This window comes from Panthera onca, chromosome B4 (assembly GCF_046562875.1).
Source record: "Panthera onca isolate mPanOnc1 chromosome B4, mPanOnc1 haplotype 2, whole genome shotgun sequence".
Classification (NCBI taxonomy): domain Eukaryota; kingdom Metazoa; phylum Chordata; class Mammalia; order Carnivora; family Felidae; genus Panthera; species Panthera onca.
Genome location: NC_138345.1, coordinates 21,544,744 through 21,567,045, shown reverse-complemented (window position 1 = coordinate 21,567,045; position 22,302 = coordinate 21,544,744). Strand labels below are relative to the sequence as shown.

At 44.7% G+C, this 22,302-nt stretch overlaps 1 protein-coding gene across 2 annotated transcripts in view; it reads left to right on the top strand.

Annotated features, from left to right (window-relative positions):
* The first annotated feature begins 11,537 nt into the window (after nucleotides 1–11,537).
* The window catches only part of CB4H10orf67 (chromosome B4 C10orf67 homolog), a 161,576-nt gene continuing 150,811 nt past the window's right edge, over nucleotides 11,538–22,302 (top strand). For both annotated transcript variants that reach the window (XM_060659160.3, XM_060659159.3), the window contains exon 1: nucleotides 11,538–11,907. In XM_060659160.3, coding sequence (XP_060515143.1) covers nucleotides 11,729–11,907 — 179 coding nt within the window. In that variant the 5' untranslated portion in view covers nucleotides 11,538–11,728. The remainder of the gene's footprint in view (nucleotides 11,908–22,302) is intronic.

Below are 22,302 nucleotides of genomic sequence, written 5' to 3'. Positions count from 1 at the left end.
CTTTCTCTTTCTGCCCCTCTCCAGCTTGCTCTCTCTTTCTCAAAAATTAAATAAACATTAAAAGTTTTTTAAACAGGGGCGCCTGGGTGGCGCAGTCGGTTGAGCGTCCGACTTCGGCTCAGGTCATGATCTCACAGTCTGTGAGTTCGAGCCCTGCATTGGGCTCTGTGCTGACAGCTCAGAGCCTGGAGCCTGCTTCGGATTCTGTCTCCCTCTCTCTCTGCCCCTTCCCTGCTCATGCTCCGTCTCTCTCTGTCTCAAAAATAAATAAAAACATTAAGAAAAAAAATTTTAAAAAAAAGTTTTTTAAACATAGATATTGTGTCTATCCTCACCTACCAGGCAGGTTTTGTTGCAAAATTTGGTTATAAGTAAAGAAATAATAATTAGAAACTATTTCTTTACTTTTACAAACACTTTTGCGTCAAAGCTCTTTTATACTGAATTCTGGGGATGGGTTTCTCATATTGGCCTGTCCCCGGATGAGATTCCAAATTATCCCATTTTTTCTTCTTCGGTCATCTTCAGCTCTGACCAGACTGTCAACATTTCATCTCCTAGAGACTCAATTACGTGATCCTAAGCAAATCACTCCATTCAACTGAACTTTCCTTGAGACTGATTTTCTCGTATGAAAAGGGAAGATAATGTTATTGAACAAGGGTGAGTGAATAATGCATATGAGAGAGAGACGCCTGGGTGGCTCAGTTGGTTGAGCGTCCGGCTTCGGCTCAGGTCACGATCTCACGGTTCGTGGGTTCGAGCCCCGCGTCGGGCTCTGTGCTGACAGCTCGGAGCCTGGAGCCTGTTTCGGATTCTGTGTCTCCCTCTCTCTCTGCTCCTCCCCCGCTCGTGCTCTGTCTCTCTCTCTCTCTCTCAAAGGTAAATAAACATTTAAAAAAATAATAATAACGTATATGAGAGAAGCATTCTCTGGACCTTAAGGACCTATGAGATATCTGATATGATCATCATTGTCACCATCATTGTTATTATTTCCTTCGCTACTTTGAAATGTGCAAGGTTGTTTAAGAAGGGTGATATAATAATGGGGGCGCCTGGGTGGCTCAGTCGGTTGAATGTCCGACTCTTGGTTTCGGCTCAGGTCATGATCTTGCAGTTTGTGGGTTCGAGCCTTGCATTGGGCTCTGTGCTGACAGCACAGAACCTACTTGGGACTCTCTCTCACCCTCTCTCTCTGCCCTGCCCCTGCACTCCATCTCTCTCTCAAAATCAAAAAATAAACTAAAAAAAAAAAAAAAGGAGGAGGGTGATATAATGGAAAGAATACTGGTTGATATTACTAGTGTTCACTAATATCAGTTCCCTTCTATTTCCTGAGAGCTTGACCAATAGATTTTCTAGTCCCCTTTGCAGTTGGTAGAGCCATGTGGCTCTCATCAGTGGAATGGGCAGAAGAGGCCAATGTATTTTACTGCCAGTGCTTGATTCTTTCTCCTTCCTTCTCTTCGTAAAGTGACTCAAGAGGCCTTGTGTTCCACATCTGTTCCCATAAGAAAAAGATGTTTCTTGGCACAAAAACAGACCCTCAGATCAATGGAACAGAATAGAGAACCCAGAAACGGACCCACAAACATATGGCCAACTATCTTTGACAAAGCAGGAAAGAATATCCAGTGGAATAAAGACAGTCTCTTCAGCAAGTGGTGCTGGGAAAACTGGACAGTGACATGCAGGAGAATGAACCTGGACCACTTTCTTACATCAGACACAAAAATAAACTCAAAATGGATGAAAGACCTAAATGTAAGACAAGAAGCCATCAAAATCCTTGAGGAGAAAGCAGGCAAAAACCTCTTTGATCTTGGCCGGAGCAACTTCTTACTCAACACGTCTCCGGAGGCAAGGGAAACAAAAGCAAAATGAACTATTGGGACCTCATCAAAATAAAAAGCTTCCGCACAGCAAAGGAAACAGTCAGCAACACTAAAAGGCAACCGATGGAATGGGAGAAGATATTTGCAAACGACATATCAGATAAAGGGTTAGTATCCAAAATCTACAAAGAACTTATCAAACTCAACACCCAAAAAACAAATAATCCAGTGAAGAAATGGGCAAAAAAAAATGAATAGACACTTCTCAAAGAAGACTTCCAGATGGCCAACCAACACATGAAAGAATGCACATCACTCATCATCAGAGACATACAAATCACACCTGTCAGAATGGCTCATATTAACAACTCAGGCAACAACAAATGTCGGTGAGGATGCGGAGAGAGAGGATCTCTTTTGCACTGCTCTTGGGAGTGCAAACTGGTACGGCCACTCTGGAAAACAGTATGGAAGTTCCTGAAAAAATTAAAAATAGAACTACCCTACAACCCAGTAATTGCACTACTAGGCATTTATCCAAGGGATACAGGTGTGCTGTTTCGAAGGGGCACTTGCACCCCCATGTTTATAGCAGCACTATCAACAATAGTCCAAGTATGGAAAGAGCCCAAATGCCCATTGATGGATGAATGGATAAAGAAAATGTGGTATATATATGTGTGTGTGTGTGTGTGTGTGTGTGTGTGTGTGTGTGTATGTGTGTGTATATAGGCACACACACACACACACACACACACACACACACACACACACACACAATGGAGTACTACTCGGCAATCAAAAAGAATGAAATCTTGCCATTTGCAACTACGTGGGTGTAACTAGAGGGTGTTATGCTAAGTGAAATTAGTCAGAGAAAGACAAATATCATACGACTTCACTCATATGAGGACCTTAAGACCCAGAAAAGATGAACACAAGTGAAGGGAAGCAAAACAGGGGAGGGGACAAAACATAAGAAACTGTTAAATAGGGAGAACAAACAGAGGGTTACTGGAGGGGTTGTGGGAGGAGTGATGGGCTAAATGTGTAAGGGGCATAAGGAATCTACTCCTGAAATCACTGTTGAACTTTATGCTAACTTGGATGTAAAGTTAAAAAATGAAATAAAATAAAGAAAAAGATGTTTCTGTCAGCTGGATCCCTAGGGAGTTGCATGGAGCAGAATTTCTTGCCAACTCGGTGGGAATTGTAGTGTGAGTGAGAAATTCACTTTTGTTGAATCAAGTCACTGAGATTTGGGATTGTTTGTTAGTACAACATAACATAGCCTCATGGGGCTAACATACTGTGATGGACCAAAGGATAAAGGAATCCTAGATAGGGGCACTTGGAGGGCTCAGTCAGTAGAGCATGCGACTCTTGATCTCAGGGTTGTGAGTTTGAGTCCCACATGTGGCAAGGAGTTTACTTAAAGTTAAAAAAAAAAAAAAAAGAATCTTAGATGTATCTACGGCCTAACCTATATGCCCTTGAGTGAGCAGACTAAATTATACTATCTCTAAGGTCCCTTCAGCTCTGAAAACTCTGATATTGCAATAACACAAAGCAATCTCATGGGAGTAACAAAGAAATGTCACCTTTTGTTTAAAGAATAAGATAAAATTTCAGTTATATCAAACCATCTCAGAGAATGAATTCAGCCAGAATAATTTTTAGGACACTTTTCTTGGCTGTAGAGGCAGAAAGCGGATTTCCAACTCTGTTGGGACTCTACATAATGGTAAAGATATATAGGGTCTAAGTAATGGGTTAAGAAGCTTTCCTAGGAGCAAAGCAATTAGGATTTAGGCATGAACTTTGTAGCCTCTTTAGGCTCACAGGTCTTTTGCTTAATTTCTAGTGCTCATGAATATTGCACAGAGGTGAATTTCTCTGATAACCAGGCTCCAGTTATACAGGGTGTTAGTGTATTTCTCTACAGCAAACCCAGCAACACAGATCCATAGTTATGTGGCTAATATGTACTTGACAGTTTGAGAGATACTTTGTAGGCCATTTGCAAAAACGAACATTATGGAAAGAACTGAAATAATTCGCTCCTTGTGATGCTTCAGTGAGGCAATATAGCATCATGATGAAGCGTGTTAGGTTCTGGAACAAAACTGTCTGTGTTCGGATTCCAATTTCACCCCTGAAAACTGTGAACGTGGGCAAGTAAATGAACCTCTTGGTGTCTCCATTTTCTCATTTTTAAATTGCAGGTAATCAAAGGGATGTGTTAAATGCCTAAAAAAGTTGCCGACACATAGTAAGCCCTCAGTAAAGATTAGACTTGTAGCGATTATTTTTTTCAGTCCTTTTAATATATTTACTGTATCCGTCAGGGTTCTCCAGAGACACAGAATCAATAAGAAAGATTTGTTATAAAGGGTTGGTTCATGTGACTGTGGAGGCTGAGAAGTCTCACACCCTATGGTCTGCATGCTAGAGGCCCAGGAAAGCCGGTGGTGTAGTTTCAGCCTGCACTGGGAGGCATGGGAACCAAGAACCCATGGTCTAAATCCTTGTCCAAGTTCAAAGGCTGGGGAACCACGAGCGTGAATGTCTGAGGGCAGGAGAGGGTGTCTGTCACAGCTCAAGCAGAAAGCTAAGTAGTCCTTCCTCCCCCTTGCTGTTCTATACAGTCTCTCAACAGATTGGATGATGCCCACCTACATTAGTTTGGGGGGGGGGGGGGGAGGGGGGTAGTTCTTTACCCAGTCTCCTGATTCAAATCCCAGTCTTTTCCAGGAACATCCTCACAGATGTATCCATAAATAATGTTTTACCAGCTATCTGGGAATCCCTTGGCCCAGTCAAGTTGACACATAAAACTAACCACCACAGGGACACCTGGGTGGCTCAGTCAGTTAAGCATCTGACTCTTGATTTTGGCTCAGGTCATGATCTTACGGCTCGTGACTGCTAGACTTGCATCGGGCTTTGGGCTGACAGCGCAGAGCCTGCTTGGGATTCTCTCTCTCTCCCTCTCTCTCTGCCCCTCCCCGCCAAAGTAAATAAATAAACTTAAAAAACAAAAGATGCTCTCTTTCTCTCTCTGCCCTTTCTCTGCTTTCACGTGCACACTCTCTCTTTAAAAAAAAAAAGAAAGAAAGAAAAGAAAGGGAAAAAAAACAACTAACCATCACATTTACTATTATTGATATCATGTAAGAGCTGCAAAGAATATAAGAGTATCCTTTGATTAATTTATTAATTTTTCATTGGTCACTGTGTTAGCCAGGGTTTTCCAGAGAAACAGAATGAATATGATGTATAGAGAGATTTATTTTAGGGAATCAGTTCACGTGATTATGGAGGCCGACAAGTCTAAAATCTGCAGGGCCTGGAAGGCAGGATGGAGATCCAGGGAGGAGCTAATGAGACAGTTGTAACCTTCAGGTCACCAGGCGGAAGACCTAGGAAAGAGCTAAGTTCGAGTCTAGAGGCCACCGGCTGCAGAATGCCCTTTTGCTCAAGAGTGGGCAGTCTTTCGTGCTATTCAGGCCTTCGACTGATTGGATGAGGCCCACCCACATAATGGAGGATAATAGGTTTTATTCCAAATCTACCAACTTAAATGCTAATCTCATCCAAAAACCACCACAGAAGCATCTAGAATAATATTTGGCCATATATCTGGGCAATGTGGCCCAGCCAATTTGACGTACAGAATTAACCATTATAGTCAAACATACAATTTTTCCTTACCAGGCCAATCATTTCAATTGGTGGCTTGAACCTAGACCTAGAATTTCCTGATGGGAACTCACCACTTGCAATCCTTCCCTCCTTTCCACTTGTACATTGATGATGGGAGTTTCCTTCTTCATAAAGAATGAGGCAGCAGAGAAACAGGGTCTTTCTGGCCCAAACAGCTCCTTCTCCCCCCTGCCATGGGGTATGGGATTTCAGGCAGCCATCTGGCTTTGGCAGTCTGGATTAATGTCTCCCCCCGCCTGGAAATAGCAGCCAACAGTATTTGCCTGCCTAGTTCCTAGTGTGAACCACGGAGGTACATTATGCTTAAGAAATAGCTCTTTTAAAGGAACTTATTCAGAATTTCCCCATCACTGATTCATTGGACAAATACTTACTGAATTCTTACTATGTGGATGGCACAGGCTTGGACTGGGAACATTCAAGGACGAATTAAACAGATACAGATTTTACACGTCAAAATCGGTTACAATGAAGATTTGATTACGTCTTCTGGCTTCCTAGAACATTGACTTCATTTGGTATCGCACAATTCTTGGGTTTCTTTGCATCGATGCTATATTCTTTAAAGAAATTTGATGAAGGTAAAGATCGGCTACTCCCCACCTCCTCGCTCTCAGCTTGCTCATATTGAAAGCAAGTCTCAGGATGCCTGGGTGGCTCAGTCAGTTGAGCATCTGAACTTTGGCTCAGGTCGTGATCTCATGGTTCGTGAGTTTACGCCCCACGTTGGGCTCTGTGTTGACAGCTCAGAGCCTGGAGCCTGTTTCAGATTCTGTGTCTCTCTCTCTCTGCCCCTCCCCTGCTCAAGTTCTGTCTCTCAAAAAAAAAAAAAAAAAAAAAAGTTGAAAAAAAATAAAAAAAAAAAGAAAGCAACTCTCCCACATTTTTTTGATTAAAAAAATTTTTTTAATGTTTATTTATTTTTGAGAGAGGGAGAGAGAGCATGTGGGGGGACGAAGGGCAGAGAGGGAGGGAGACGAGGATCCTAAGCAGGCTCTGCACTGACAGCAGAGAGCCTATGTGGGGCTCGAACTCACTAACTGTGAGATCATGACCTGAGCCAAAGCTGGACTCTTAACCTACTGAGCCACCCGGGTGCCCCTCTCACATTTATTTTTAAAAACACTCATGGCAAGCAGACCCAAAGAGGTTTATGCAGGCTATTTGTGGAGGTCTCCAGAGCCCCACCTTTCTGTCCTGGTAGGTGCCCTAACGGCAGGCATGAATGATTCCTTCGAAGCCGATGTGATAACATTCCAGAAGCAAGATCCTAGTCCCTGTTAGTAGGCATCAGGCAATTACAAATCAAAGGCTGGACAGGGGACTGCAGGGGATCAAGCTCCAAGCCCCATCCCTCAAGGTTTAAGTTCCAGCCTCCCTGAGACTCTTGCATACTTTTCCTGCAAGGTAGAGAGGGTTTCTGAACGATGTTGGCTGACCTACACAGCTCGAAGATCTTCAAGTTCACCAGTTTAAGCCCACTTCTAACATCTACTGCGCTAGTCACTGGGCCACTACGTTCACCAACAAAAACCCACTGCTGACATCCGGTATATTAAGTAGCATGGCGTGGCTTGTTGATCTAGAACAGTTAACAGCAGAGCTTGGAGTAGCCCCTTCAGTAAGTTTGAACTTCCTGATTCGAGCAAGAGTGGATGTGCCATCGTAGACTGTGAGCTCCTGATCAGCACCTTGGTAGAGCAGAACCCAGGTAGCATAAGTCCCTCTCGGGGTACCTTGAAGCCTTTCTAGGTAAATAAACAGGCATAACAATAACAAATTGGAGTTTCACACTACTGAATTCTTCTGTGTCCAATATTCCCCATGAGTTCTCAAAATTGCTAAATTAGAATGTTTTACTCCACGTTTCTGAGATGGAGTTCGAAGCAGAAGGACAATGAAGGTGTTCATATTACACTCGCTGGAATACTAGTCCAAGAGCCGAGCTGACTTTCTAGGCAAAGCCCGACCTGGTGGTTCGTTGTGGGGAACGTCTTGTCTCTAAGTCTGGTCCTCCAGTAGAAGGTCTAAGCACTGTATCTTATTTATCAATTCACTTAGGTCAAAGCACAGGGGAATACTCACGCTAACCAAAACCAGATGTCTGCTATCTAGATTATGTCTTTTGTGTGAATCTATATATCCAAGGATCTGAATTACCCTGTGGCACTAGAAATAGAACAGACAACTAGACGGTCCTACGTAGCTGATTTATGGCAGTCTGATGAGTGTTCCACTCCTCGTGACAGTAAATCCCAGCCTTCTGTGGTCTGATGAAACGGAGCGCCCAGAAAAGGGCTTCATCTCATCAATTCTTATTATTTCTTTCACTGATTCTAAGATTCATACCTTTACCGTCTTTCGTTGAAATCTCAGACTGCACGAACTATGGTAATCGCCCTTTTATATTTTTCTCCATTCAGACTTCTACCTTTCCAGAGTCACTTCACTGCATATTGCAATTTGCAGTATATACATATTGCACTGTATATGTTGCAAAGTTGCCAGGCTGTGTTGGCAGGCATGCAGACCCACTATGGTCAGTTGGCCAGACCCAGGAGACTTCCCGAATTTCCCTCGGCAGCAAGGTCACAAACCTTCTTGCAGGTGGACTGACTTTGGCAGACGGCTAAGCCCTACCATCTTTTTTTTCACATTTTTACTGATCTCCCTTTTAAACATCTAGACCAGCTCCAAATAGAGGATATCCTCTATCACAGCGCTCAAGGACATTTGGCAGTAAGATCCAAATTCCACATCAAGACTGCTCCTGCCCAGCTCCCATCATACTTCCCATCTTGGTTTTCAGCTCTGGCCACGTGACGAACACTTACCAATGGATTTTTACAAGAGTGGATATGCTATGTCATTGCAGCAAAATTTAAGACATAAAAATGATCCAGTCTCAGGAGGTTTTCCATAAAGGATTTAGTAGTATAATATTGTCCTGGCTAAAGACCTGGCCATTTCCTTTCCCAACCCTTTATTTAAGACCTTGGGTTATGGATGAAGCACAACATAAAACAAGTTTACCTAACAGAGCCTGCACCACATAATCACAGATTACAGCTGGTGATAAAAGAAAAATAAGCACTTTACATATGATGACTCCAGAAAGAATTTAAATTACAAACCTAACCTGAAAACTCTTGGCTTTTATTAGACTACAGGACCGATAATATCCAAGTGGAATATATAAATTACTATGTTTAGAGTCAGCACTTGACTCGTAATCAAATCCTCATGCTGTTTAATCTGAGATGTTATCACTCTTAATAATTGGTGGGTGATATTTTCATATAAACACACATTACATTTATACCCGTTTCAAAGAAGCATTTGAAAAGTTAAAATCATGTCGCAAGGAACACAAAGTTAAAAACTTTAACTTAAAAAGTAAACTTAACTATTAACTTAAAAAGTAAAAATTATTTTAGCTTATAAGACATTTCACCTTTTTAAAAATGGAAAACTTTAATTTTTTTTTTTTTAACGCTTATTTATTTTTGAGACAGAGCATGAATCGGGGAGGGTCAGAGAGAGGGAGACACAGAATCCAAAACAGGCTCCAGGCTCTGAGCAGTCAGCACAGAGCCCGACGCGGGGCTTGAACTCACGGACCACGAGATCACGACCTGAGCCGAAGTCGGACGCCCAACCGACTGAGCCACCCAGGCGCCCGGAAAATGGAAAACTTTAAACAGTGTATTCCTTAGCTATGGTTTAGAAAGGAGGGACCCGCTTTGTTACAGGCCTGGTTAGGATCTGTTTTACCATGTGCTGCTTGAGCCGTGTGCTTTTCTTCCTTTATAGATTGCTCCCAACCATCCTGAGAAAGGTTGATTAGCCAGTTTTTACTGGTGAGAAAAAAGAGGCTTGGAGATGCTGAATCAATTTTCCAATCTTCTAAAGCAGCTAAATTTCACAGGATTTATTTATTTTTAATGTTTACTCCAGAGCTCGTGAGCTTTCCACCAAAAACCATCAATTAATTCATTGTGCGATTCAAGAGCCTGGATTTAGTATGACAAATGCTTTGACAGGGCCAACCCCAGTTGTTTATAGGTGAGAACATGATCTGAAATGACCAGTTTTATAAGGCAGAACGCTGAGAGGTTTACCTGAGAGGTAAACGTAGGTAACTGACAACAAGAGAAGTGCGTTAGGTAGTTAATAGTTTCAAAAACAATCCTGCTCATAACTTGGTCTCCCAGACACTGAAATCTGAAACTCTTTGATATGCTCTAGCAAGGCTTGAAACAAAGAAGTTTTGTTCAGTCCATGTTTTCGTGGGATGGTGTAACTATGTCCGTATCAGCCAACAAATGCTGCACAGAGCTGACCAATGACTCATGAAGTGAGATGTCCCTCTTCAGTTTCAAAATACTCACTTTGAATTGCATTAACGGAAGCGGCCAACAGCTTGTCACGGTCTTTTCACCACCTTAGCCCAGTCCTAACCAGATTACATTTTTTTTTAAACAACAGATTTCTAAGTTTTTTTTTTTCCTTTGAGATAATACGTTTTATTTATTTTTTTTTTAATTTTTTTTCAACGTTTTTTATTTATTTTTTGGGACAGAGAGAGACAGAGCATGAACGGGGGAGGGGCAGAGAGAGAGGGAGACACAGAATCGGAAACAGGCTCCAGGCTCCGAGCCATCAGCCCAGAGCCTGACGCGGGGCTCGAACTCACGGACCGCGAGATCGTGACCTGGCTGAAGTCGGACGCTTAACCGACTGCGCCACCCAGGCGCCCCAGTATGAGAGGGGGAGGGTGCAAAGCATGTGAGGGGGAGGGGCAGAGAGAGAGAGAGAGAGGAGAGAGAGAGAGAGAGAGAGAAAGGGAAACATAGAATCCGAAGCAGGCTCCAAGCTCAGAGCAGTCAGCACAGAGCCCGAATTGGGACTAGAACCCACAAACCGTGAGATCATGACCTGAGCGGAAGTCAGACGCTTAACCCACTGAGACACCCAAGGTGCCCCTAACCAATTTACATTTTTAATTTTACCTTTTAGAATTTTTACCTTTTAGAATTTTTATGTGCACTGTGATAAAAAAAAAAAAATCACTTAGAGAATTATAGATTTATACATTTCTTTTAATATACTTTTTGATTATGATGAAATTTCCCTCAAGAGACTCAGAAGTTAGATTTTGAAAATAAAAATCTACATAAAATAAAAGTAACGCTTTCTGTCTTCACCTTCTCAAAGGAAAACAAAACTTTACAGAAGATCATGTTGGCATCGGTTGCGATTAATTTTTTAGTCGTCTTCGGATTGGGGCCTTCGGTCTTTGTCTTTAAATACAAGAGCAGTGTTAACGCTACCTAATTTCCTTTTTGTAGTTTGAGCTGCCAATATCAAACTTACTTTGTTTTCACACGATTATGAGAGAAAATATTCTGTTTCCCTGTAGCCCATGTGTTGAAATGGAAATCTAGTCTACTTAGCTCTAAAACTAGCAAATGACATACTATGACATTAGAAACGATGTATCACCATTGTCAACACGTAATTTAGAATAACGGATGAACACCAGCGTGACCATTAAGCAGTTTCTCTTACGATTTTAGACACTTTGCAACAATAAATTCCACACGACACTTCATCGCTTAAAACCTAACGCCGGAATTCTGACCTTCATACTAAGTAGGAATGTAGGCTGTTGAATGTGTGCAAAGAATTTTTTGTCCACGAACGCCTACGTCTGTGGTCAAGTGGCAGGTGTAGGCAATTCATCAGGCAGCCCTCTTCCTTCTTATTAAGGCACTGCTCCGGGCGCCCGAGGGTCCTTAGGTCCCGAGCATGGCTATTTGTCGTCCGCCGGGAGGGCGCCTTTTGGCGCAGGGTGGACGGCCACGGAGGCGACGGTCGCCGATTTTCGTTCGAACGTCGCGTGGGGAAGGGTGTTCGTGTGAAAAGAAAGGCGCTCGGGAGAAGGGGCGGCAAGGAGAGGAGGGGGCGTGGTGGGATGCTGCAGGGGCGACTAGACGGGTCCAGCTTTTCCGGGGACACTTCTGCGGCGGCCTGGCGGTGGGCGCCCGGGGCACAGGGCGCCGAGTCGGGAAGCCCAGAGTCAGACGCGCGGTGCCAGCCGCCCGGGCCCCTCCGCGCAGGCGCCGCCCATTCCCGCGCTCCGCCCGCCCCCAGGGGTCGCCATGGCAACGGACGCGGGGTTCCGGACTCCGACTCCCCCGAGCCCCCAGCTTCGTGGGAGGCGGCCGGCTGAGGCGCGGGCTCCGATGGCGGGCAAGGGCGACACGCCCGAGACCGAGGAGTGCTGGAAGATCCTCGAGAGCCTCGAGTCGACTCTTGAGCAATGCCGGTTCAGCCCCAGGTGACCCGCGCGAGCCGCAGCGCCACCCCTCGTCCGCGCGCCCCTTTCCCGCGCCTCCGCGCCCGCGCCCCGGGCCACGGCCCTGCTGCTCTGATTTCTTAAGTGTATTCACTAAACTGAGAGCACGGGTTCTGGAGCCAGAGGGCCGGAGTTCAAATCCTGCGACCCACTGCAGGGCCCCTGAGTTGGGCGAGTCACTTAAAAACTCTCTCAGTCACCTGCTGGGAAAGCAGCCGGGGTGGTGCCGAGCAGCGCCTACTTCGTAGCCCACAGTGAACATGAAATGGGTACGTGTGGGTAACGTGTTTAGAAGTGTGCCATACATATATATATACATAGTACCCTGTAGGTGTTTGCCAATATTCTAGTTATTTCTTGATGTTTTCTTTACGTCTCCTCCCTCCTGTGACCCTTTGCCCCCCACCCCCACCCCCCGCCACATTTTGTTTGGATAACATAGAGCTGATGTATCTGAGAAAATGTATTTTTCTTTCTGAAATCAGTAAGTGGCCGGCACTAGGTTAGCTACCGTGTGCAAGCACTTAAAATTCTCCAAGTCAGGGGTCTCACGGTGCCAGGTGGGCGGCTTAGAGGCAAGTCCCACACACTGAGGCTCCGGAGTGAGAAGAAAGGGCGAGCACCGTACTCGCCCGATGGTGGGGACTGACCCAGTGAGCCGGTGCTGCTTAAGTGGGTGCGTGTTCAATCAGGTTTTTTTGGTGGTTGTGAAAGTCACATATTGCCGGTGGCACGTAATAAGCACCATGGGCACAGTGTCTAACCTGTTCGGCTTGTTTACTGCTAGGAATGACTTCCTGCCTGGGCATTGCGTGGCGTGTGGCTCTCCCACAAAACACACCGGCCCCGCTCAGCGGACAAGGTGACGTACCAGGTGCCCAGGGCATGCTTGGGGCCCAAACAAAGGAGCCGCTGATGCCCACGTGAATTCCTCTTCACCCCGAGTGCCAGGGGGACCGGGTTGGTGCTCTGGTAGAAGAGGCTGGAGTGCCGTCTGCCATCCTGGGTTTAGGGCACAGGTTGGCAGCGGGCAGGCAGCAGCCTCCGCCTCCTCTGGAGCCCCGCCTTTCTAGTCAGGAAACCGATGATGAGCCAGCAAACTAGACGATAAATAAGTTAGCCTGTAAGCCCTGAGGACGGGATAGCAGGGAGGCAGCAGAGGAGCTAGTGTATGGAGTGGGGAAGCGGATGGTAATTTTAGACACTGATGAAGTTTTAGGGTGATGGGGGCTTGGTTGGTAGGGTCCGGAGCCAACAACCAAGAAAGAATTTTGGAAGATGTCTTTGGTGCAAAAAAGTGATTTTATCGAAGCGCAGGGACAGGACCCGTGGGCAGGACGAGCTGCGCTGCAGGTGTGGGGGGTGACCATTTGGTGGAGGGGGGGAGATAAAGTCTAGAGGGAGTTTCGGAAGAGAATTTCACATGCTAAAGACTTACTGGAGGCCTAGCTGTTGTCAAGCTAAGGTGGGTTTTCCCTCTAGCAAAGCATTAACATTAAGACTCTCGGGAGTTCCTGGACTTTTAGGCTGTTGATGGGATCGCCTTGATTGCCCTTTTCTCGTAAACAGTTTAGCCACTTGTGGGTTGTTTTTTGTTTTTGTTTTTGTTTTTGTGTGTTTTTTTTTTTTTTTGTCCTTTCCTGTTTTGGGGTAGCTTGGAATATCCAAGGAATTACATGTCCCACCTCCGGGGGCGGGGGTGCTGTGAGCCCGTACTTTGCCCCCAGCTTGCCCCACACTCCCTCATCAACACTGTGGTCAAGGAAAGCTTCTCAGAGATGACACTGGAGTGAAGAAATGCAGGCTGGGGGTGGGGGGACCATTCTGATCTCTCAGGGGACAAAGTGTTCCGGGCAAAGCACAGGAAGCTGGAAGGGGTGGGGCTGGGTGTCTGGGGCCCAGCCAGGACCCCTGTGTGCCTGCAGCAGAGAGAGGGGAGCGCAGTGGAGAGGAGGTCAGAGGTAAGGGGGACAGTGCCAGATGGTGGTGCGGGACCTGGATCATCAGAAGGACCTCAGCTTTGACTTTCAGTAAGGTATCAGATGTGATTTTCAGCACCGCCAAGCAATTCTCCAAATGTCAGCACTGACTGAGTGTCCTACACTTTAACTCAGTGCTGACACTGCTACCTAGAGACGGCCTCAGACACCACAGGTCAAGGGCTCAGTCCCACCAGCCTGCTCTCCCCCACCCCACTTCAGGTGCCAGTTGCAAATCCAGGTTGTTACCTGTGCTTCTGACCATTCAGCCTTAAGTGAGCGCTTCCCCTAACTCCCTCTGTGGGTTCAATTAATTTGCTAGAGCCACTCCTAGAACTCAGGGTAGTAAAGGAGACAAATACATACATGACCAGATAAAGAGACACGTAGGGTGAGGTCTTGAAGGGGCCAGAGCACAGAAACTTCTCTCCCCATGGAGTTTGGAGTGTGCCACCCTCCTGGCACCTGGCTGTGTTCTTGTTCATCAACCCAGAAGCTCGCTGAGCCTTGTAGTTCAGAGATTTTTATGGAGGCTTCATTACAGAGGCCCAATTGATTGAAATCATTGGCTTCTGGTGATTGGGTCTACCTCCAGCCCCTTCAGAGAGAGGTCTGGTCATGGGACTGACAGGTTCCACCCTCTAATTGTGGTTGGTTTCCCTTGCAACCAGCCTCCATCCTTAGGGGCTTTTCACAAGCCCCCTTAGGAACATCAACTAAGGTGTGGTTCAAAGGAGTTTGTTATGAATTACAAAAGACACACAGTTGACCTTTTTCCACATTGAAGCTATTTCAGGAACTGAGGACAAGAGACCAAATATAACAAAAGATGATCCTATTGCCCTTGTCATTCAAGAAATTCCAAGGGTCTTGGGAGCTTTGAGGCCGGAACCTTGGATGAAGACCAAAATATATATTTCTTATAAATCACACTGTCAAAGATGGGAAGCCATTGCGGGGTGGGGGTAGGGTGGGGATTGGAACAGAGGAACAATTTCATATGATTAATCTTTCAACTGGATTACTCTGGCTGCTGTTTTGATAATAGATTATAATGAAGATAAGGGCAGAAACGGGTAGACCAGTTAGGTGGTATGGGGGGGAAAATCATTTTGCCTTTACCTTTCTGTGTTCTCAGATGAGACCAACCCCATAATAAAAGATAGATTAACAGGAAAAAACAAACAAACAGAAGTTTAATAGGGCATATGCCTCTTGTATACATACACGAGAGATACCCAGGAAAACTGAGTAACTCCTCGAAATGGCCCAGCCAGCACCTTAAATACCATCACCTAAACACAAAAGATGGAGGTTGGGTAGAGGGGAAGAGTGAGTTATGGGAGATATTCAGGAAAAGCACAGTAAACAAAAGCATGGCTGTTATGCAGATTTAAATTGGTGCCTTCTCATTGGTAAGCTTCTCCTGTGATTTACTCATCCTTTTCTTCCTGGTCTGGAGAGGAAGACACTTCCAAATGGCAATATTTGTAAATGTAAATTTATAAAATATATTATGTAATATATGTAATATAAATATACATAAAGAATATGATATATTCTTTATAAATGTAAATTTACAGAAGGAGAACTTCTGCTTTGTTTTCAGAGCTTCTCTTGTGTCTGCAGTTCTCAGAATAATTGACTCACAATAATCCTCGTGCCAAAGAGGCATACTTTGAGGTACCATATTCTGCTTCTCTTCAAGTCTGATGTCCAGAAGAGAGGTCCAGGCTGGCTACATCAATTTGGGAGTAATTAGCACAGAGACAGAGAGGCTGGAGGACTTGGTGAGATCACCTAGGAAGTGGGCATAACCGAGAGAAGTCTCTTTGAGCCTGGGGTACATCATAGTTGTGTATTCTTGGAGGAAAGAAAGAGGGAAGCAATGTTTTTCTTATTTCAAATTGAACAGTACGCCACGGTGAAAGTTTAGCATGCCGAATGTCATCTTCTTCGACTAATTCATTAATGAGCATTTGTTAGGGTAGTCTATTCTGGGATTCAGTGAGAAGTATCATTGCATTCTATTAATAAATATTCATGGGTCTGTTTTCTATAATAAATTTACATGTTAATTTTGTATCTAGTTTATTAAAAAAACACAATCGTCATCTTTCCAAGATTGTATTTTATGCACAACAACCAAGCCATTATTCAGAAGTTGAATTGCTGAGACTATAAATAAGGACTGTGTAGGAACCACTTAGCTAATTTGTTGTGATGTGGGTTTCCATTCTAGGCACGGCACGGGGGCTGCCATTTAAAATTAGAGACATTTGGAATGTGACAGGAAACTGAAGAATGAACCGTCATGTTTCACTTAGATCCTGAATGAGCCAGATCTTTCTGAGTCGGTTATACAAAAATTTAAGACTCGAGAGACCTTGGAGCCGTGAGCCTGTTCCCACTAGGGATGGAGAATTGGAATCTGTCACTTCAGGCTTATGATTCTACAGGAGTTATTTCCTCTCTTCAAATCCTGGTTTCTACATCTTCAAAACAAGAAAGTCAGTATCTCTCTTATGAAATTATTGGGAGGATAACCTGAAGGGAAAATGTGCGTGTTAATGCATATATCTTAACAACCACACGGGACAAGTTAAGCACTCAATACATAGTGCTTAATATAATTTTTAGATGCTCTGTAGGAGGTATCTATAGAATTTTTGGACTTGATTTTAAAGCATCGTATTGTAGTATTATAACATTATGGCACCAGAAGGAATAACTGAAAACGTTATGCCAAGTATGTAAATCACATCCTGAAAATATATGTATTGGAGGTGTTTTAAAAATACTTTTAACTTATTTTTACCAGCGTCATTGGCATGTAATTGACATGTAACATTATATATGCATAATAACTACCCACATTCCATAAACCTACTGTCCACAAGAGATTTTTTGCTTAAAATGGAAAAGAAAGAACATACATGTTCAAGCTTAATGAAAAATGAAGTCGAATAATAAAAAAGAGCTACTTGGCACCAGGGAGGGTAAAAGATTGCATTTCTAGACTGGAGGATGAAGCATTGAGGTCTGTGAAATGTGCAGCATCGTAGAATATAAACAAGTTAAGTCATTGTTCGTATTTATTATATCACTGTAGGACTCGGGATCTAGACAAGAGGGAGAAACCTTGCCAGTATTTGAATGGGGGAATATTTCCCGTTCCTTATTAAATTTTAAGTATTTTAACTAGTAAAAGTACGAGAAGTAAGTGAGAGGATTCATTTTCCGAAATACCAAATAAAAGCCGTGCTGTCTAGTTAACAATAGATTTACAACCTATTGGAAAAGATGTACGAACCCCCCACCCCCAAATGGAGTCCCAAACCCCTAGACACTTCACCTCCTTGGTTCTTCTTCCCTCTCCATCTTGCAGGCTTATTTTTGTGGGCTTTGCAATGAGCATGCACCAAAGAACTGAAGTCTCTGTGGCTCCTCAAGGAATGTACTTTGGGGCTTACATGGGCGTGGGGCGGGGGGTGCTGGGTAAGGCTGTAACGTCTGTAGTACTCAGCCAATGGGGAGTCAGGGGAGGAACTTGCACGCTAGGAGATAAATTGCCTGCTGTAACTGCCTGTCTGTCAGACACCCGCTCTTGCAAGAATGTTGACTAAAGCCTCGCCTCGCTGTGCCTGAGTCTCCATGTCCCTCCTTTGATGGGGCTTATTTCCCACAAAAAAGGCAGTAACGTTGGTAAAAGAAGACTTTAAGCAGTATCCTCACAGCAATCGAAGAATGGAGCTGTGATCCCAAGGGCAGAGGGAGAGTAAAAAAGAAAGGAACTAAGAATTTAGAAGACCCACACTTCCACCCCGTCCTGGTCCAAAGCGGATGTTCGGACCTCTTGGGAGAGAGCATGGCTGGTGGCAGAGAAACTTGTCAGAGTGGTGGCGAGTGGCCAAGAGACTTGGGGGAAGATGTAGGCAGGCTGAGGTTCTTCACCCAGCTGGGAGATCCACATCTTCATTCCTGAAGGTCCTGAGTTCTGAAAAAATAACTTTCCCAGGGTGCCTGGCTGGCTCAATCAGTGGAGTCTGTGACTCTTGATCTCAGGTTTGTGAGTTTGAGCCCCATGTTGGATGTAGAGATTATTTAAAATCTTAAAAAAATAAATAAATAACTTTCCCTCTACCCTTCTAGGCAGGTTCTTGGCTGAGACCCCTGTAGGAAAAGACAGATTACTAGTAGAAAAACAAAGAGAAGTTTAATAACATGTATACCTCCTGTATGCATGGACGATACCCCAGCAAATTTAGTAACCCCCCAAATGGCCCAAGCTACCACTTTAAATACCATCTCCACCTAAGGACAAAAGAAGATGTTGGAGGGTGAAGAGGGAGCCAGTTGTGGGAGGTTACCTAGCAAACACAGTAAAGGAGGGTATGGTTGTTACGCAGATTTAAGTCCTTGCCTTGTTAAATTTCTACAGATTTAGTCTTCCTTCTCTTGCTGGTACAGCTTGGGAGACACCTTTACAAATGGAGATAACCCTCATAAATGTACATGTCCCTTACAAAAGGGCAATTTATGCTCTGTTTTCAAAGCTTCTGTCCCTGCTGGTCCTCAAAAATAACTCGCTCAAGATAATCCTTATACTGGGGCGCCTGGGTGGCGCAGTCGGTTAAGCGGCCGACTTCAGCCAGGTCACGATCTCGCGGTCCGTGAGTTCGAGCCCCGCGTCAGGCTCTGGGCTGATGGCTCGGAGCCTGGAGCCTGTTTCCGATTCTGTGTCTCCCTCTCTCTCTGACCCTCCCCCGTTCATGCTCTGTCTCTCTCTGTCCCAAAAATAAATAAAAAACGTTGAAAAAAAAAAAAAATTAAAAAAAAAAAAAAAAAAAAAAAAAAAAAGATAATCCTTATACCAAAGAGGCATGCTTTGGGGTGGCAAATTCTGCTCCCGTTCAGCATGGAAATGCTAAAAAGCACCCCAGAGAATCCCCTGGGTTCCAAACGTAGCCTTCCCTGACTCCATTGTGTACCAACAACCCCCTTAACCCCTTTGTAATCAGAATCAACCATTTCAGCCAGACCCCATTCTCTCCAATTTGGTTCAAGGGCAAAAGGATAGCGAAGTGGCCAGGTAACCGTTCAATTAAATCTCACCTAACCCGCTGGAATTATTGTTGTGTTTCTGGGTGGAAGTAATCACCCCCTGAAAATGAAGACCTCCAAGCCGGCAGATCGTCAAGTTGCTGGGACAGGAAGCAGTACTTTAAGGAGTGGGTTACGAGGTATCCTAGTGAGAGGAGCCACTTTACTTCTGTCTCTCGGTTCCTGGACCCGTGGCTGTGGGAATGAGAGCACCACGTGCTGATTCAAAGCATATACTGTATCGTGTAAGACAGAAACACATCCTCGCATGGGTTTGTGTCTCAGATGCCGTAATGGAATCTGCAGTAAGCTATTTTACCCTTCCATTAGGCCAGCCACTACTGGGTGAGGGGATATGTGATCAGACCAGTCATTTCCATGGGCATGAGCCCATGGCTCCACTTCTGCTGTGAAACGAGTACCTTCTGATAGAAGTGCTTGTGTGCACCATGTCATGATGGCGGATAAGGCCTTCTGTGATGGATGGTGGTTCTGGCAGATGCATTATGACCAGGGAATGCAAATCCGTGTGCAGAATGCGTTTATGTCTATCCCAGGGAGGATGATGGAAGAGGTTCAGCGTTATCAAGCTGGTACCCGCCCCCCTGGTTAACACTGCCATGTTAGGAACTCAGGATTGGTGTGTGTTGTTGGCTGAGTAGGCACTCAGTGCTTGCAGCAGCCAGGCCATCCTCCGTAAGGGGAAGTCCGTGTCATTGAACTCCATCCCTGCCACCATAGCCATTTCGTTCAAGGGCCATCGAGCGAGCGCTGGGTTGGTTGCAGAAACTAACCAGCTGCTATCCCCAAAGGATGTCATTTTGCCTCCTTGATCACTGGATACTTTCTCTGTGGTAGATTCCCTTTTGTGAGCATTCACATGGGGCACAAGTATCATTATAGCCTGGGCCTGTTCTTCAACGTTCATCCACAGAACTCTTCCCCAGACTTTCTTGTCACCAATTTCTCAGTCTTCTTCCTACCAAGTTCCTGACCATTATCCACTTAACACTTGAACAACAGAACATAAATTAATACAGATACGCAATCCTGGCTGTCTCTCATCCAGAAAAAGTAAACAACCAAATGTACTGCATGAAAGTCTATTCAGTGGAAGGATTTTCCCTCATGGCTGTCCTTCACGGTCACCTCTGAGCAGGGCTGTGGGACTAAAGGTATCCCCCTTCTGACGGCAGCACCCTCTGTTAACCAGGCTTGAGTTCTTCTTCCTCAATCAACTGATGATACGGAACTGTCCATGAGGCTGTAGCCATGGACTGAGGGGGAAGAGGCGATGCAGCGCGAGCCACATGCTCCCTGTAAGTGTCGTCCCTTCTCCTTGAGCCTGGACTCTTACATGTCCCTTCCATCTTATGAGACTGAAGCTGCCTATGCCCAATTTTACGGTTTGGTGGGTCAGATCAAACCCAGTTTGTCATGGGAAACTCAGGCCTGCTGACTCACGGTGACGTATTCAGTCTTTTCCAGGCTCCTTAGCAAGCCAGGGCTGTTTCTCAAAAGGATAATAGTCATCTGTACAAGAAGGCATAAGATTTGCTCTGAAATCCTAGAGGTCTCTGCTGTGATGTTCTTAGTGGTGCTTGCCACAGGGTCACAGATCATCCCCGTTTGTCATAGGCACTCATGAGAGCCATTTTATGTGCTGGATCATAACATCCAAGTGGAAAAGCAGCTTGCACTACAGCCGAGATTCTTTTATTCTGGGCTCCCATAAAAACTGGCAGCCTTACCTGTGACTTGGGAAATGGGTTGAAGTAGCATATACAAATGTGGTATATGTCGCTTCCAAAGTCACACTTCATGGTTCATTAAGGCCTAAAATATTGGCAGTTCTTCCTGGTTGAAGGTGGTGAGATTTGAGCTTGCTTGAAGAATGCATATGACTTTTAAAAAATCATTTACTTTGGGGCGCCTGGATGGCTCCGTCTGTTAAACATCTGACTCTTGATCTCAGCTCCGGTCTTGATGTCTCTCTTTCTCTCTCTCTCTCTCTCTCTTTTTTAATAAGTTTATTTATTTATTTTGAGAGAGACAGAGACAGCACAAATTAGAGGGGAGCAGAGAGAAAGGGACAGAGAGAATCCCAAGCAGGCTCCATGCTGCCAGCACAGAGCCTGATGCAGGGCTAGAAAACACGAAACCATGAGATCATGACCTAAACTGAAACCAAGAGTTGGACGCTCAACTGACTGAGCCACCCAATTGCCCCAGCTCAGGTCTTGATCTCTCGGTCATGAGTTCAAACCCCCGCCCCCTCACCCCCGTTGGGCTCCATGCTGGACATGAAACCTACTTTAAAAAAAAGATTAGTCTGAAATTACTTTGGATCTACAGAAAAGTCGCCAGAACAGAACTAAGATCTTTCATATCCCCTTCACTGAGATTCTTCAATTCTTAACATTTTACCATATTTGTTTTTCCTCTCTCTCCCTGCTTCCTCCTCCTCCTTGTCCCCTCCCTTTGTACACATTCACATATATAAAAACTCATACACTCATTATTGTTAGTCTTTTTCAAACATTTTGAGAGTAACTCTAGAATTGGTGCCCACCACTGCTAGGTATTACGGTACGATTTTCCTAAAATGGATATTCTCCTATATAACTAGCACACAGCTCTCAAAATCAGGAAGCCGACGTTAGCCCAGCACTACAACGAGCCCCTTCAAGTTGTGCCAGTGTACTAACAATAACTTTTTCCTTTTTTGTTCAAGATCCTGTCTACGTATGTGTTGTGTTTAGCTATCCTGGCCCTTCAGGCACATTCAGTGTGGATGAGTTCCTTAGCCTCTCCCTGGCGTTTATGTCCTTGACACTTTTAAAAAGTATTGACTTCAGATTTTGTAGGATGACCAGCTCTATCTGATGTTTTCTTGTAACCAGACTCAGGTTATGCATTCTTGGCAGGAATGCCCCAGAAATGGAGATATGCTCTTTCCAGGGCATCAACTTCAGTGGGGAAATGTCATTCAGTCTGTTTCCCCATTGGGGCTTTAACTTTGACCTTGTTGGGTTGGTGTTTGCCACGGTTCTGTATCATAAATTTACCATTCTTTCCTTTGTAATAAATTATTATTATTTCCTTTGTAATTAAATTATTATATATTGGCTCAGCCAGTTAGGCGTCCCGCTCTTGATTTCGGCTCAAGTTATGATCTCAAAATTTGTGAGACTGAGCCCCGTGTTGGACTCTACTGGGACGGAACACAGCCTGCTTGGGATTCTCTCTCTCCCTCGCTCTCTGGCCCTCCCCCATGTGTACGTGCTCTCTCTAA